This window comes from Pipistrellus hanaki, assembly GCF_964339955.1.
Source record: "Pipistrellus hanaki genome assembly, chromosome: 16".
Classification (NCBI taxonomy): domain Eukaryota; kingdom Metazoa; phylum Chordata; class Mammalia; order Chiroptera; family Vespertilionidae; genus Pipistrellus; species Pipistrellus hanaki.
In genome coordinates, this window is record NC_140518.1 from 33894061 (window position 1) to 33911133 (window position 17073).

General features: G+C 59.2%; 1 protein-coding gene across 18 annotated transcripts in view; it reads left to right on the forward strand.

The window, feature by feature from the left end:
* The window catches only part of RAP1GAP2 (RAP1 GTPase activating protein 2), a gene marked incomplete at its 5' end in the record, with an annotated part of 219295 nt that overhangs the window by 188115 nt on the left and 14107 nt on the right, over window positions 1-17073 (forward strand). For all 18 annotated transcript variants that reach the window (XR_014793065.1, XM_084862918.1, XM_084862909.1 and 15 more), the window contains 5 exons: window positions 359-488; window positions 2688-2843; window positions 7667-7738; window positions 8257-8343; window positions 9695-9829. Coding sequence is in view for 17 of the 18 variants with exons in the window: in XM_084862918.1 (XP_084719044.1) it covers window positions 359-488; window positions 2688-2843; window positions 7667-7738; window positions 8257-8343; window positions 9695-9829 (580 nt within the window). The remainder of the gene's footprint in view (window positions 1-358; window positions 489-2687; window positions 2844-7666; window positions 7739-8256; window positions 8344-9694; window positions 9830-17073) is intronic.

The window sequence follows — 17073 nt, forward strand, 5'->3', positions numbered from 1 at the left end:
GTGGACAGCCTCCCTTCCCACATGACGTACATCAGTGGTCGGCAAACTCATTCGTCAACAGAGTGGCAGACCGAGGCTTGCGAGCTGCAGGTGGCTCGCGAGCCGCCGTTTGCCGACCTCTGACTCACATTATGGAGGGGACGCAGCCACGGCTTGGAATTTGCCTCTGTCTTTTCAGTGTGGGTGTATGGGCGGGCGAGCCCAGGGCTCCTCTGCTCAGAAGGGCAGACCTGCAGCCTCTCAGCCAGCTCTCCACGCCCCTCGTCCCGTCCCCCGCCCCACGTGCTCAGGGAGCGCTGCGCCCCACTAACCCCCGCTCTCTCTCCCTGTGGCACTTGCCCCGGTTTTGTGCCAACAGTTTCCGAGGAGGCCTGGACGTGACCCACGGACAGACGGGGGCGGAGTCGGTGTACACGATATTTCGGGACAGGGAGATCATGTTCCATGTCTCCACAAAGCTGCCCTTCACCGAGGGCGACGCCCAGCAGGTAACCGGGGTCCGGAGGGAGCCGGGAGCCCGGGGCATGCGAGGTAAGAGGCTTCTTCTGGTCCCATGTACCTGAGGGACTGCACACCCCTCCTTTCATCATCGAGGCCGGTCTGTGCGGCGGTGCCCCTGCCTTCACAGCCTGTTCTGTCGCTTTATCTCACCAACACCGACGTGTGACGGGACAGCGGGGCTGTGGTTACCCCTCTGCCCGGGGAGGCACTGCACCTCGGTGTGGTCAAAAGACCGTGTCCCGGCTGCCGGGGGCAGAGCTGGGAGCAGAGCCCAGGGGCCCTGGTCACGTGGGTGGTTAGTGGTGAGGAGTCCTGCTGGGTCTGAAGATGGCAGCTTGACGCCAGCTCTGCGCTTCGGGGCACATGATTCTGGGCAAGTGGTCGAACCCGTGGCCTCATTGTTCTCATCTGTAAAATGGGGAGAGAGCCGTGTCTGCCCGAGCCTTGTGGTGGGGATCCACATGGTTCTGAATGTAGGATTCAGTGCGGCAGCCTTGCTCCCTACCAGCTGTTCGCTACCCAGCCCGCTGTGCCCGCTTCCTGCCCCAGGGACTTGAAGCTGGTTAGTGCACGAGACACCTCCCACCCCAGCTTTCCTAGGCGCACAGCCTCCCGGCTCAGCAGGAATCCAGCCCCTCCTCCGCCAGAGAGCCTGGAGGAGACCTGCTCCCAGGGTTTTCCTGCTCTCCCTGCCCTCTCCGTGCGGCTCTGACGGCTGTGTGTCCCCAAGGCGGGCCTGGCTCTTTCCTTGTTGAGCCCCGAAACCAGCAGCTGCTCCCTGGCTGCCTCACCACTCCCCCATCCCGCTCGCTGCCTTTTCAGTCTCTGGGAGAATGAGCAAGGAAGGCAGGCCTTTGGCCAGACGCCGACCCATCGTCTCTGAGCAGGGGACGGGCCGGGAGCACAGATGCAATACTGTAAACAGCTCGGCTTCTATGGAAAAAAAAAAAGGGAATTGGCAAATGGGACTGTGATTTGGCTCTGACAGAACCACTGAATGTTCCAGAAACAAACGGGACAGGATTCCTTTGTATCCAAAGCAGGTTTTCACTGTGTTTCACCTCGGTCTATGTCCCTTCCCGGCCTTGCCCGCCACCCAGCCTGCTGCTGAGGGCCCTTCTCTGCCCGCCCGCTCTCAGCCTCACCCGTGTTAAGTTTGTCGAGACTGGCTGTTGGCAAGGACTGAATAAACACCACGTTTCCCTTCCCAAGAAACGAGCTGGCGTGTGGAGAATAAGTGAGAGGATGTGTGTACAAGTGCCCCGCACTGGGCTCGGTATACAAAACAGGTGCTCAGTGAACAAGAAACTCCAAGTGAGGTGCAGAGCCTGCATTCAGTAGGTGCTTAATAAAGGAACAAATGCTCAGGCAAGCACCTCGCCAGCACGTGGTGTACAGGAGGCCCTTGTCATTGGAAATCATGCGTGTGGACAGCCCAGCATGGCTCCTGACGCACAGCAGGAGCGAGGGGATGGGGGTCACCTGTGAAAGCACCTGGCACAGTTTGTGGGACGGAGTCCGGGTTGGATTTCTCTCCCCCCGCCCCCATGACCTCCACTAAGCCATGTTGTCCCTATTTCTCATGGCTCTGCTCCCCTCTGGTGTAGAATGATCTGCGGCCTCATCCCTGCTCACCCGCATTCCCATCAGTTGTCCCACCACTACCTCCTCTTCCAGGAAGCCTTCTCAGATTACCATCAGGCCTCTGACTTTGCCCTCTTCCCTGCCCCCTGTCTCCCCCCCGCCCCCCCCCCCCCCACACACACACAGCGGCAGGCATTTGTGTGCAGGAGCTGACTTACCACTTGAGGGCTGGTGGCCTTGTTCCTGTCCTCAGGTGGCTTCACCTGGGTTTGTGTCTCTCCTGGCTCAGTTGCAGGCTCTCCCAGGGCAAAACCTGAGCCTCAATGTTGAACTCTTCTCCCGAGTCCCGTGTGTGAGCTCTGCACACCCTGGAGTTCAGTGAGATGCTCCCTGGTCTCACCCTCACAACTTGGGCAACTTCCCCACTTTTCCCCCTTTCTGACGGCTTCCAAAGATGACACGAAAAGCTCCCCGGAGAGCTAGGCCTCCGGGTTCCAGGGCTTATGGATAAAGATAGCAGAACGAGGCACTTCCTGCATAGAGCTCTCCTGCTTTCAGGATGTTCCCGGCTGGCTTGTAACAGTGGGGCCCTTTTTGTTTAGCTCCAGAGGAAGCGGCACATTGGGAATGACATTGTGGCCATCATCTTCCAAGAAGAAAACACACCGTTCGTCCCAGATATGATTGCCTCCAACTTCCTACACGCCTACATCGTGGTGCAGGCCGAGTGCCCGGGCACGGACACCCCGGCCTACAAGGTGAGGGGGACGTCTCCTTGGAGGGCGTGGTGGCCGCGGCAGCCCAGAGGGATCCAGCGATACCAGGAACTAGCAGTCCCCGACAGTCCTCCAGCTGGACTCCAAGGTGCCACTCCTGGCTGCGGTGTGACTGATTGCCCACGGCTCTCAGGTTTCTGAGATCTGGGGGCTAGATGCTTAGGGGAGGGCACCCGCCCTCTGAGGTCATCTCACCCGTCCGGTTCTCTCTGGGCTCAACCCCGTCTCACCTGAGGGTTGAGAAGCTCGGATGCTCTCTTATTTGGGATCTGGTCATGCTATTGGCAGAACCAGAGGGGAGCAGGGAAACAGAGAGAGGACTGTCAGGATGGGGAAAGGAAGAGGGTGGCAACAAAGAAAAGAAAGAAAAGAGGTGTTCGTGGTGAGAAGGGTGGGGTGCAGGGGCCTGGGAGACCTGGCCCCCGGGTGGCCCCTCTACTTTAGCTGTTCTGGAATAAATGCTCGGTCTTCATTTGGAGACTGCCAGGGGGTGGATAGTGAGTACGTGGGTCTCAGCCCTCTGATCGATAAGCAGTCTTCCAGACGAGCTCAACATCCTTGTGGATGATGGGAAGCCCGCCACCTCAGCCGCCCTCACAGGGCCCTCTGGTGGCTGAATCACTGACCCTCCCCTTCGCTTCTCCGCCAGAAATAACCCAGCACCTTGGGCATTAGGCTTTCTGTGCCACAGTGCGGGGGGGCATGAGACCCCAGGGAGACAGGCTGAAGCAGGTTTCTCAGTGGATGTTAGGTAGCCTGTGGACCCGCTGCAGACACGCGCAGAACGTTGAGTGTGTGGGCTTCTCTGCGTGTTCTCTGCCTTTCCTAGGGGGAGAGGGTCTCAGAGGACCGCCCGCTCCCCACAATGGAGGAGCCGCTGCTGTAGGGAGAGGGAGGGGCTGATGGGACACCCTGAGGCCCGGACACGTTTCCTGTGTCATAACTTGGGCCGGCGCTGGTTCCGGGGGGTTTACGAAGCCCTCGCGCCTCGTGGCCGTCTGCATGAAGCACCCATTTGGCTGGAGGTTTTTGGGAAAAGAAAACGATGTTATATACTTGCTATTATTAGTATAAGGTGACCAGACGTCCCGCTTTTGGTGGGACAGTCCTGATTTTTAACAATTTGTCCCGCGTCCCACGGCATTTTTAAAAAGTCCCGATTTTCCCCCCCCCCAAAATCAGGACTTTTTAAAAACACCATGGGACGCGGGACAAATTGTTAAAAATCGGGACGTCTGGTCACCTTATATTAGTACAAAGCCAGATGGAGTAAGTGCAGACTTCACATCAACTTTAAATGCAAGTATGAGGTTTCAAAAAGAAATCCCCAAACCAACCAACAGCAAACACACAGCCAGACGAGTCCCACCCTCTCTCCTGTGGAGGAGAGCCGGTCTCTTTCATGTCCATGTCCATGTCCATGCTCATGGCCTCCTGCCACTGCGCGGCTTTAGCCGGAAAGTGAGAGCAGCCGGGCTGTGGGCATCTCCCCGGAGGCTCACTGGCTTTGACCGAGACGGGCGCGTAGCTGGCTGGATTTGTTCGTAGAAGCAGACTTGATTCACTCCGTGCCCACTGTGTGCCAGGCGTGGGCACGTGCAAGTGACGTTCAGAGCCAGCCTTCAGGGAAGGGAGAGAAGAGCTATTGCTTGGGATCCCAAAGAAAGGTGTGTGTGGTGGGCCAGAGGCGGCGGGGGAGGGGTGGTGGTGGGGGAGCAGTGGCTCTGAGACCCAGCCAGGCAGCAGTTCCATGCATACTCGCGGCTCGCCTGCTGGGCCTCTGCTGGCCAAACGGGCCCTCTTGTGGATGCTTTGCATGTTTAAAGTTTCCGATAGGACATGGAGTTCAGCTACCTGGCTTCTCCACTTTTCCAAGAGCGTAGCAGCGAGGGACAATGCAGAGAAAAATCACAGGTCCCCAAATGGGCACCCCACCTCCAGCTTTGATGCCAGAAGTCTTTACCAAGTCTTCCCGGCCACCGAGGGCGGTCCGGGTGGGAGCGCCTTCCTGAGAGCGGTGGTGAGAAGCAGGGAAGTCGGACCCGCAGGAGGAGCCGGGCCGGCCCTGGATGTGGGGCCTTGCGCCCCACCTGTCAGGAGAGCGTGGAGGTTGGAAGGCAAGATCTGCGAATGGGGCCAGAGAGGCAGGGGGCCAGGGAGGGAGGCCAGCCTTCCAAGGTGCTCCCCAAACCTCCGTGAACCCCAGGTGAGGAGCAGCCTGAGGAGGAGCTGGGCAGGTCCCTCAGGGGGTGCTTGCAGGCTTAGGGGCGCTGGGAAAGCAGGGTGAGTGAGGTTTTCCTGGGGCCAGCAGTGCCTGGGGAGGCCCCCAGGGGGAGGACAAACAATAGGAAAGGAGGCGAGGGTGGGGTGGGAACGTGCAGGAAAGGGCCCAGGCCTGGAGTCTCGGAGCCTGGGGTTCTGGTCCTCTGCCCGTGACCTTGGTTAGTCCCTGCTCCCTCTGGGCCCCCGATTCTGTCTGTGTGAGATGAGGAAGTTGGGCTAGACAGCCTCAGAGTTCCTTCCAGCCCTGATGTGGTCGGAAGGGGAAGGGGGGGCGTTGAGAGACCAGTGTGTGTGTGAGATGGATGAGAAGTGGTCTGGGGGGGGACTCTCCAGGTGTTCTTTACTGGGTGCGTTTCGTAGGGAAATGGTGGAGGCACCTTGTCCAGATTGCCCTGTGGTTGTGAACCCTGAGCCGCCGAGAACTTGGCTCCAAAACTTGGGTGCACGTGAAGCGTCACCTGGGATTGTCCTTCAGACACCAGTTTGGTCCCCTTCCTGCCGGGCTGGAAAGGAATCCCAGCCGAGCCATCATCAGGACTCCCCCCCTCCTCTTCCCACCTGAGCCACCCTGGGCCTTGCACAGGGCTCAGGAGCCTTCCATGACGCCGATCCTTGGAGGGGGGCCTGGGTGGGCCCCTTCCCCTCTCTCCCCTCCCTCCTCTCCCTATCGTCCATCGCTCCAGCGACCTGGGCGGTTCTCTGAGCTTTCCGGGCTCCACGTGGGCGCGAGTCTGCGAGGTTCCCACTTCCTGGCGCATCCGCGTTCCTCACAGGCCCCTGGTCTCCGTCCACTTTCCAGCCTCGAAGAGTCTCTTCCTCTGAGTAACCAGCCGCCTCTGAGCCCTGCTGGGCCCCTGCTGGGCGGCCTGCGCGGAATTGAGAAAACAGGACGGAGGGGCTTCTGCCCAGCAACCCAACTGTGCCCAAGAGGCGGGAACAACAAAGGCCCGAGCTCTGCTGGAAAGGGGTCAGAAGGGGGAGCAAGCGGGGACGGAGAGGAATGGCCGGCACGGGAAGGGTCCTGTCCCCTCCTTTCCGACTGGCTGCTGCGGTGGACTTGTCTGTCTGCACACGTGGTGGATTTCAGAACACACGCGAGGCCATTTGCTCACGCTAACGCACGCCTGAGAGGGGGTGTCCAGGTGGGGAGAGGAAGGGCCAGGCCTGGCCCTGTCCCATCAGGAGCCTCCCCACCACCCCCTCCCCAGGTCCTGGCTCTGTGGGTGGCATTCTTGACTTGGGCCATGGCGCCTGGTGGGCGGTGGTGATAGGGAACTGTGTTTGGCAGCTGGAACCAAAGCCAGCAATCACGTCAGCAACCCATACCCCGGTTCCTCACCGTGGTCGCTGCCGTGTGAGGCCCTGCAGTGGTGTGGGCCCTGCAGATAGCTTTGAACTTGGTACTGACTAGCCCTCCTAACTCCCTTCCCCTGCAGACCCTGGCCGGGCCTTTCCTTGGCCGGGCAGTGAGCTGCCTGCTCCCCCCGTCTGGCCGACTCCCGGCATCTGCCCTACTTCACAGGCCTGCAGCCGGCGGCGGGCCAGGGCCGGTCACGTCAGAGCCGCCCGCCTGGGGAGCGGAGAGGGCAGATCTCCCGAGAGGCCTGCAGCCTCGTGGGCCGAGGACGGGTGAAACCAGGGCACCTGTGTGCAGAGGGGAGATGGAGGTGTGGGGCCTGTCCCGGGCCTGGGGGACCCCACACGGAACATCTCGGGGCTCTCCCTCCATTAACTCGTGCCTCGCCAGGCTGGCCAGAGGTGTGCACCCACCCAGAGCCTGGTCCCCTTCTGCAGCACCCTGAGCACCCCTCGAGGCCCTCCACCCTCACTTCCCAGCCCTGGCCCCGCGCTGCTGGTTCGGGCCTCACCCCAACTGCCTCACCCTGTGCGGGGGGGATTAGGGCTTCCAGATGCTCACCTGCCCACTGCCAGGGGCTCTCAGGAGCTCACAGCTGCAGATCCCCGGCTGCCTCGGTGCTGCTGCTGCTGCGGCAGGCGTGGGATGGAGCCGTGCAATGGGTATTTCTTGGTGAAGCACTTGAAGTGTGGGGAGGTTGGGAGCCAGTGTCGTGGGAAGAACTCCAGAGCAGGGTCTGGATTCTCTGTTCACCTCGGGGGTGAATCGCCTGTGTGCCTCTGGGAGGGTCACTCGTGTCTCTGGGCATCTGTTTCCTCATCTGTAAAAGGGCTGAGAATTCTCACCGTGCCTCCCCGGGGGCTCAGCTTCCCGGTCAGTGCTGTCAGGAGGTGAGGTGTCCTGAGCGCTCACACTGCATTAGAGTTGGGGTCCCAGGCTCTGTCCCTTCACCTTGCCAGGCTCACATCTGGTCTCCAGCGGTGCAGACGAGTGTGTGGATGGTTCCATGCTATCCAGCCCCCTCCTAGGAACTCTGCCATGCTGGCCACGGCTCCCAGGGCGCAGGAGGCAGGACGAGGTCTGCCGTGGGAGGTGGGGCTGCCCCGGGGCCCGGGCACCGCACGTGGGCCTCTCCCGCCTGGCCCACACCGAGGCTCTGTTGCAGGTCTCGGTCACCGCGCGGGAAGACGTGCCTGCCTTTGGCCCGCCTCTGCCCAGCCCCCCTGTTTTCCAGAAGGTAAGACACTCTCCTTCCTGCCCCTCTCAGATCCAGACTCCAGGTTCCCAGGCCTGGATGGCAGGGATGGCAGCGGGGCCGGACCTGGGCGGGGACGTTCGCCGGGCCTTTACTCAGCAGGGTTGGGGGCTTTCCTTGGGGTCTCCCCCACCTCTGCTCCTGCTGCCAGCCTGGCCTCGCAGAAGGTCTCCTTCCAGGGTGTTTGAATTTCGGCTGAAAGAAGCGTTTTTATACCAGGAGCTGGCGGGGAGAGGGTGGGAGGTGGGGGAGGGGGAGGCGGGGATTGGGTGTCAAAGTCACCTCCAGGCACGGGAATGCCCTGTCGGTATATGGAAGGCTGATGTCCCAGGTCCCGGGGAGCTGGTTCCCAGGTTGGCGTCGTGGAAGCTGGGCGTGGCCTGGGCTAGATGTGATCCAGTGTCTGAAGGGACTTTTCAGGGGTGCTCCCAGACACCCCCCACCCCGTTCTGGCTGCCGGTGGGGCGTCTGGGAGAGTCCCAGAGTGCCTTGTCTTCCAGGGCCCCGAGTTCAGGGAATTTCTGCTCACCAAGCTCACCAACGCAGAGAACGCCTGCTGCAAGTCGGACAAGTTCGCGAAGCTGGAGGTGAGGACGAGGTTTCTGGGGTCTGCCCTCTGCCCTCCTGTTCCTTAGCCGGACTCGGCCGGGGTCTGTTCCTGGGGGCTGTTCGAGGGGGGAGAGCGTCGTTTTTGCCCCTCGAAGTCGTCAGTCCTGTGCGGATACAGCAACTCTTCTTGTGGAAACGAAGTCCAAATCTCAGGTCTAGTCAGCCACTCGCCGATCGTTTCTTGAGCACCTACTGTGTGCTCGGCTCTGTTCTGTTTCCTGGGACACGGGCCTAAATGCGACTCAGTTTCTGCCCCTATCGAGTTCCCACTGGTGGGAGCGGCCATTATGGAGGTGTGACACAGTTTGCCAGCACTGAGCCCTGCTGGAGGCCAGCCTGGGGGCTGTGACTGAGGATAGTGACTGCCTCTGCCTGGGGGGGACCAGGGGGTATTCAGGGAAGGCTTCCTGGAGGAGCTGGCCCTTCAGCTGCTGAATCTGGGTACCTGATGAGCCGTTTGCCAGGAGGAAAGAGTGGGGAGAGTTATTCCAGGCATGGGAACAGCATGAGCGAAGAAGCATCAGGGCAGAATCAGAGCATGACTGGGTGAGGGGGCTCCTGAGGGGCAGGACTCATGTGGGGGATGGGATGGTGGGGACTCAGCTGGAGAGGTAGGTTGGGTCATTTCAGGAAGGGAATTGAGCTAGAGGGGATGGGCCCTATTGAAGGAGTTCAGCGGGAGAGTGATGTTTGCTTTGCATATTAGATGATCATTCTGACAGAGGCGGGGAGGGTGGATTGAAAGGGAGGAGGGCGGGAAGGGCGGCCAATTAGAAGCTATGACAGGAGCTCAAGAGAGACAATGGCAACTTGCTTACCCAGGCAGAGGAGGGAAGGATTGGGGAAGACCCGATGGACTGCTGTATTCAGGATGGGGAGAGGTGGATTGGTGGGGTGGCTCGTAGGCCTGCAGCCTGGCTCGTTGCTGATCTGGAGGTGCCTGCACAGGCTGGGTTCCTGAAAGGGCCAGTCCCGGTCTGGACACATGGCGCCCCCTGGAGGTTGTGCGGATGACTCTGGAGGAACATCTGGATGGAGAGGAGCAGTGGGCAGTGGCATATGGATGTGGGATTCAGGGTAGAGATCTGGGTGAGGCCAGGAGTCAGGTAGAGCCGGGAGGGTGGGGTGGCCCAGCGAGAAGGGGCAGAGGGAAGAGAGCAGAGGGCTGGGCTGTAGTGTCAGTTGTGACATTTGTGAGCGTGGAGCCCAGCCTGGCCTGGGGTCCACACCGTCACCAAGATGCGCTTGGCCGGGAGAGCAGCCCTCAGCCAGGCATCGGGAGCCCCTCTGCTCTCAGTGCCGCTCCACAATCTCCCCTCCTCCCTCCAGGACCGGACGCGGGCCGCCCTCTTGGACAACCTTCATGACGAGCTCCACGCGCACACGCAGGCCATGCTGGGACTCGGCCCGGAAGAGGACAAGTTTGAGAACGGGGGCCACGGGGGGTTCCTGGAGTCCTTCAAGGTACGGGCGCAAGGGCAGCTGCCGATGGTCGTGGCTGGAAGGGTCGGGACAAACGAGGGAAGAGGTCCAAGATCCACATGATCCTGACCCCAGAGCCCAGGGCCAGCCAGAGGCGGCAGGACCAGCAGGGGCCCTGCAGGGGCTGGCAGAGGACAGGGGCATCGGGAAGGGTGAGTGGTTGGAGCAGCCAACGGTGTCCTGACCTGGATCCTCTCCTCCTGGCCTGGAGACTGACAAGTGGGGCTGGGGGAAGAGTTAGTAGGAGAGGAGCCAGTGCAAACCAAGAACACACCTGCCTCTGCCTGCCTCCTTCTGTGGCCAGGCACCCAGGGCAGAATGGCGGGAGCAGGGACACAGGTCTTCGCTGTCTTCAGCAGCTGGTTGTGGGTTCCGAAAAGATTTCTCCAGCTGCCAGGGCACCCGAGAACCTGGGTAGGGCCAGTGTGATGGAGTTAGAGGCAAGTCCCTGTGGACTTTGCAAAGGGAAGAACTTTCTAACCAGAATGAGCTGCTAAAATACGTAGTGAGCTCTCTATCCCTGGGAGTATTCAAGTGGAGCTGGGACAGCCGCTTCGCGGGCCTGGCATAAGGAAGACTCATTGTCATGGGCTTGCCAAGTGCTTGCTGGTCCGCACAGTGCTCACATCCAGCCTCTGAACTGAGCCTGGCTGTTACCCTTTCCGGTTGGCACTGGTCTTATGTCCACTCCCACACAAGGGGACAGGATGGAGGCCACAGGACTGCTCAAAACCTTACACCCGCTGCCCGGCCGGCGTGGCTCCGTAGCTCAGTGTTGACCCATGAACCAGGAGGTCATGGTTTGATTCCTGGTCAGGAGGGCACGTGCCCAGTTTTTGGGCTCAATCCCCAGTAGGGGGCGTGCAGCCTATCGATAATCCTCTCTCATCATTGATGTTTCTATCTCTCACCCTCTCCCTTCCTCTTTGAAATCAATAAAAACATACTAAAAAACCCACAAAAACACCTTACACAGCTCAGAGGTAAAGCCTTGTTTCAAACCCGGGCTTTCCGGTTCTTAGTCAGTGTTCTGCTTGGTTTCTAAAACTGCCGTTTTGGGGACGGTGTGTGTGGGTGAGGCTGGACCTGCCTGTGTTAGAACCCCAGCTGCGTGACCCTGGCCACTGTCTTTCAAGTCTCTGAGCTGCATTAACCACACAGGGATGACTGACGGGCCCTGTGTGTGGGCATTGCTGGGAGAACTCATGGAAATAGTCCGAAGGGGTCTCGTGGCCCGGAGTACAGTCAGTGCCTGGTGAACGTGTGTGCTGATCGCACTGCCCTCTACAGCGAAAGCTTAACCCCCACCACCCCTCTGAACCCTCACGGCCGCTCCCTGTGCCCTGTGCAAGGCTGGGATTGCTGGTAGAATCGCCGATACCCAATTTCGATAGGAGTGTCATTTTGCACGTGAGGAAACGGAGACCCAGAGAAACGGAATCACTTGTCCCAAGTCAGCCAACAGATTCGGGAATCGAAGCGTGTCTGGCAGACGCCGGGGCGCGTGCTCTCAGTTGCCACATGACACCGCCTCTGGGTCCCAACTCAATTAAGATTCCACCCACTAGCCTGGCCCGGGCAAGCCTGGGGTCTGCCCCCGTGCCAGGCAGCGGCACAGAGCGCAGGGCAGGGCCTGCTGGCCCCAAGGGCCAGCTGGTGAGATTCCTCTCGTGGGCGTGGGCAGGAGCCAGCTGCGTGTCCTGGCTGGTGGGAGATTCCTGGGACATCTGTCTCAGCCCTGATGGACAGTGGCGGCCAGGGCGAAACGGGAGGAATTGAGACCCAGAGGAGGGGGTGGGGGTGGGGAGAAGAGGAGGGGGCAGGAAAGAGGGAGCCAGGGCAGCTAGCCCGGCAGAGAGAGGGGTGGACGGGAGACCAGGTAACTAGGAACACCCCCGAGGGCTCCGCCCACATCCTGGCAAGCATGTCAGATGCTCCCGGCTCCACAGCAGATGTGATTTGTACACGTCTCGAGCTGTCGCTGACTGCAGACATCTGGTGATTTGTTGCTTTCCGTTTTTGCAGCTTTCTCTCTCCTTTTGGAGTTAATAATAGTTTTTTTTTTTTCGGTTTTCAAATATTTGTATAACCTGGGAACTCCTGTAGGCTGTGCCCTCGGTGCCCAGCGGACAAAACGGCCTGGCAGGTTGTGGGTCTAAAGGCAGTGACCCGAGGCCATGTCCCAGGCCCTGCCTCTGGGCCGACGCCAGCGGCTTGACTCTGGGCTTTCCCATGGAGGGAGATCTCTCTTGTCCGTTCCTTGTCTCTGGCCCAGTAATCCAGGGAAGGTTTCTCTTCAGCCCTGACTCCTTCCACCCGTGGGCTGAGGACAGTCCCTTCTACCTTCAGCTTCCATGCCCGTGTCCGAGGGGCCCTGTGGGGTGAGGGAGGGGCCGTCACGGCCAGTGGCGCAGAGCGAACCTTCCGAGCTCTGCCGGGGATGAGTAGCTGTGTCTCCTCCTCCTGACGGGACATGAGCTCATGGCCCTGTGTGTTCCATCCCGGCCTTCGGTGGGCGTCCCGGGCTGTGGTCTGGCCCAGCTCAGAAAACGGTCTTCAGTTTCCCCATTTCTTCCTGGGCACCTTGGACGGTGCCGTGGTGTCAGAATTATTGGCATTCCTCTGGGCGTTCCGTCTGGGCCACCACGAAGTCCTTGCGAGAGTGGTGCCCGAGACGATTCCAGGAGGAGAGGTTCCTGCTGTCTCTCTCCTTCCTGTCACAGTTCTCGTCCCACAGAAGCACAGAGACATAATCGAGAAGTTCCCGGGCTCACAGCGACCCCAGGTACCCATCCCTGCCTCTGTGGCTGTTTTCCCTCCCCTACAGCCCAAGGACCCTCTGTTTCTCTGCCCTCTGTCCCTCTGTTCCTCTGTCCCTCTGCCCAGAGCAGCCCCATCGCCGCCCCAGGCTGTGCTCCTGGCCCCTCACACCACGTAGAGTAGCTCTTCTCCTCTCCACGTCCGGCTTCCGTTCACGGGCTGTCAGCTTAGTGTTTCTTCCCCGAGAAACAGAACCGTTGGTTCATGGTCGCCTAGGCCTGCTTCTGAGGAGCTTGAGGATATTCTCGGGAATCCTCCCGTCCTACAGACACATACACATCTTGCATTGTTACGTAGCGGATGATATAAAAAATGCATTTCCAGTCGAGATTAAACTTTGGCAGCGAGACTCACCATCGAAGGACACGAGTACGTGTGCAGGGGCCAATGAGCCGGGTGTCACCTGTGCCAGGGGTCTGTGGACAGAGTCTTGGAGTCTTGCAAGAATAGGTTTAGGTGAAAAACATGTATATTAGTTATTGCTGACAATGTTACAGATGGTCCCGCATTCCTCCCCCCATCGCCCTCCTCCACCCAGAACAGTTTTCTCTTCCGAGCAGCTGGGTATTACTCACATTTGAAAAATATTGATCTCTGAACTGTTGTTCTCAAATGCCGTGCTCAGCCACTGCCCGCTGTTGAAGTTTCTGTTGGTCCTTGATAAAATGGAAAGGCAAAATATGTACACAAAGCTTGTGGGAGCCACATTTTGAGAAACCCTGAGTAGCCATGATGAGTAGCCTCTGATGACTTCATGCAGAAGGAGGGCCTGAGGGCCAGAGGAGAGGGTCACCACCAGCCCCAGAACTGGGACAGAGGAGAGCAGGACTGCTGGGTGAATGTTTCCCAGCCTCTGAGGGGCTGGCAGCCGATGCACTGGTCTGCTCTGACCCCTAGTGGCCGGAGTGCCACTCTGCAAGTAGCTCTGGCAAAGGCAGCTCATGGGTTGGAGCTCTGGTCTGTCTGAAAGGAGACATGGAAGGCTCTTTCCTATTTCCACCAGCCTTGCTCCTTTATTTGTGCTGCCAAAGGAGCAGGAGACCCTGCTTTGGACCTCAGATTCTTCCGATTAGGGGGTCATCCTAGCCGGTAAGAAATTAGCATCTTTCTCTCCTCCTGCCCTGCCTCTGTGGCTTACTTGGTGCAGATAAGCATGTGTTATCCTTGTGCATTGGGTCCCTCAAGTTGAATTTGTTAGATGGAAACAATTCACAAAAGCCATTCGTAAAGAAGTGGGGTTTGGGACAGGCCCGGAGGAGACGGGCTCTCTCTGTGACACTAGCTGGTGTGACACACGCAGACATGCGGGAGTGACTCCATCCCTCTCTTCTCACTCCCCACATGGTGTGCCGAGGGTTGGGAAACCACGGCGACTCAGGGTTAGGGACAGAACTAGAGGCGGTTAGCTTGGAGGAGAGCATCTGAGGACAGATAGGGATAGTTGTGTGAAGTGTGGAACAGACTAGTCCATGGCGCCAACATCTGGAAATGGTAAGATTTCAGCTTGGTGTGCAGAAGATCTTTTCAAAGGCAGTGAGCAGCCCGTCCCTGGGAAGATGCAGGCAGAGAGGACGTGAGCTGTGGCCTGGATGCGCAGGGTCTAAGTGGGAGAGGGGCCGGGTCCCCGGAGACCTCCTGATGCCCCGGCAAAGGCTTCATGGGCCTGTCCTCTTCTCTCCTGCCTCCCTCTGTCCACATCGCCGTGCTCTGTATTCTTCTTCGCCCTGTACCTGACTTTCCTGACCGATTTGAAAAGGCTGTGTGTCCAGATCTACCTCAGATTGACATGTGACATGTCAATGACTTTAGACCATGTCACTGGGTGATTTTGTCCAAACGGAGCCTCACTGTAGGGTTTCGAGGGAGCCACCACCTCTCTTTTCCCATCCCTAAGAGTGGGGAGGAGAGATGACCTTGAGCAAGTAGGTGTCACGCCAGGGATTGGTCATCCATCGTGTCATCCTCACGTGGGGACCATCACCACGCTGTACAGGGAGGAGGCTGTCTCAGAGAGGCTCACACGCCGTGCCGGGGAGAACCAGGAGTCAAGCCCCGCACATCCCCGGAGTTCCCCGCCAGCCGCCGCTGTAGCCTCAGACTTACCTCACCGACTCAGCAGCACCACGGGCCTTTGGGGAGACGAATCCTCCCTGATGTCAGGGGGGCCGAAATCACTTGGTTTCTCGACATCCTCAGTCCATCAGCCAGTTGGATTATATGTCCAAGCTGGGCTGGTTCTTGGGACCCTTTGGTCTGGAGCCCAGGGTCCTGGGTTTGGTCCTGGTTCCATCTCTTACCTTTGGTGTGACCTCACAGCCATTTGCATTTCAGAACCTTTTCTCTGTGACTGCCCTCTCTGCGTCCCAGAGCTGGGAGATGCAGTAAGATCACGTGTGTGACTCTCCGTGGACCAGCTGCCGTCACACAGGGCTCTTTAGTCTCCTCCGCAGAGAGGCAGTGAGGAAAGCATCCCAACATAAAAGAGTCATTGACATGTCACAGTTGATGACGGTGGTGGTGGCGGCACACATGAGGCACCAACGGGATGGAATGAGGTTGAGTTGATGGAGCACGTGACTCGTTTAAGGAAACTCTGTTTATCCAAGGACACCTCCGAGTGGAACCATGCCTTCCCTGCCTTCAGCTTTCCCATGGGCACACGTCTGACTGATCTTTGGGTGGTGGAATGAAGAGAAGGTGCTGGCTGTTTATCCATGTTGCTGGGAGATGCTCCTGTGTGGTCTAGAAAGAGAGAGAGTTGACGACCCTCGAGGGGGGGTCTTTGGCTCAGACAGGCCAGGCCAGATGAATGCCATCAGGGATGCACAGCTGATAGGTTCCCTGCCTCGTCCAAGGGGAGCTCACCTCCAGGACCATCATCTTTGCAAACGGCCCTCCTTCCTGAGTCAGCTTCCTCCTCAGGAGAGGAAGGCAGGCAGGGTGTGGGCCTCGGTCACTCCTGAGCTTGGCGAATTCCCGACCTTGGGGAGAGCTTCCGGGTTGGGGCAGCATCCTCGCTGCTTTCTCCGGACGACCTTTCCGTAGACTCAGTGCTTCAAGGGAGGGAAGGGCGGCCGTTCCACATAGGTGGACACGCAGAGCGCGTGAGCAGACACATGTGGTTCACACATGGGTGTGAATCCGGTGAGGGTGGGGGCAGTGTCCCGCCTTTGTCCTTCTGCATGGGTTTTCTGAAGCTGAGGTTCCGAGAACTCCCCGCCTCAGCTGACTCACGCCATGAGGAAGATCCACTAGCTCGCTTCACCGGAAGGCCTAGGTGGCTTGTGGCTCCGTGTGGTCAATGGCGGGCAGATTCTGTCCCCCTGTCCCTCTGCCATCCCCATCCTGTCAGCTTCACCCGTAGACTTGACCCCTCACGGCCCCATGGCGGCGGTTGCGGTGGCGGCGGCGGCGGCGGCGGCGGTGATCCTAGGTGCAGAGGTGTCACCTCTTTTGGGAATCGCCGAGGAGGTCTTTCCTTGAAGCCCCCAGGGACGTCTCCTGGTGTCCCACTGGCAAAGGCATGGATGAGGTGACGGCCTGAGAGGGCCATGGTTTACTCCTTTGTCCTGTGGAGGAAGAGGGGGCGTTGGGCCGGATGGTGGCTCTGCCAGCAAGGAACATGGGGGGATGGCTCTTGTATGTGAGCAACTAGTAATGTCTGCATCTGTGAGGCTCTGAGGCCGTGGGGGCCTGGACAGCTGGTTAACACAGCGGCTCTGGGCCTCTTCCATTGCCCTCAGTTTTAGGGATGCCTTGTTCCCCTGCTGACTGGACACTCCTTGGAGGCAGGGGCCATCTCTCCTACGTCTTTGATTCCCCTCCTGCAATTCTTCCTGTTTCTGGCAGTGCTGGGCACACAGGAAGCACGTGACAAGTACTTGATGTTAACAAGAAGAGTAGCCACATCGACTAGGTACTTAGTGTGTGCCGGGTGCTCTGCTAAGAGCTTTATAACTATGGCCACCTGGCCGCATTATCGAGGGACTGAAGGGAAATGATGTGGGGTTTGGGGGGTCCTGGAGAGAAACTTCCCTTCCCAGAACTCCTGTCGTCTTTGAAGGCCTTCATGACCAGGGAGCATCGTCCTCATGGTCGGTGGGAGCCTCTAGGACTTCCCGTGCCAGGAAATCCTCCCTCAGGTCCAGGTGGGATCTGTCTGCCTCCCTCTAACCTCGAGTCCAGTTCCAGAGCAACACAGGCGGCCTGCAGAGCCCTGCCGAGCGGTCCGAGAGCAGCCGGCACCTCCCAGCTCTCTCCCTGCCCTGAGCGCAGCAATCTTCATGTTAACTGTTCTCATCCTTTTAGGCACTGGGACTGGTGACTGTCCTGGTTGTCTCCCCCCCCCCCCCCGCCCCCCCCCCTCCGCCGACACTGTGCTTTGTATAGATGGGCATTTGTCCTTT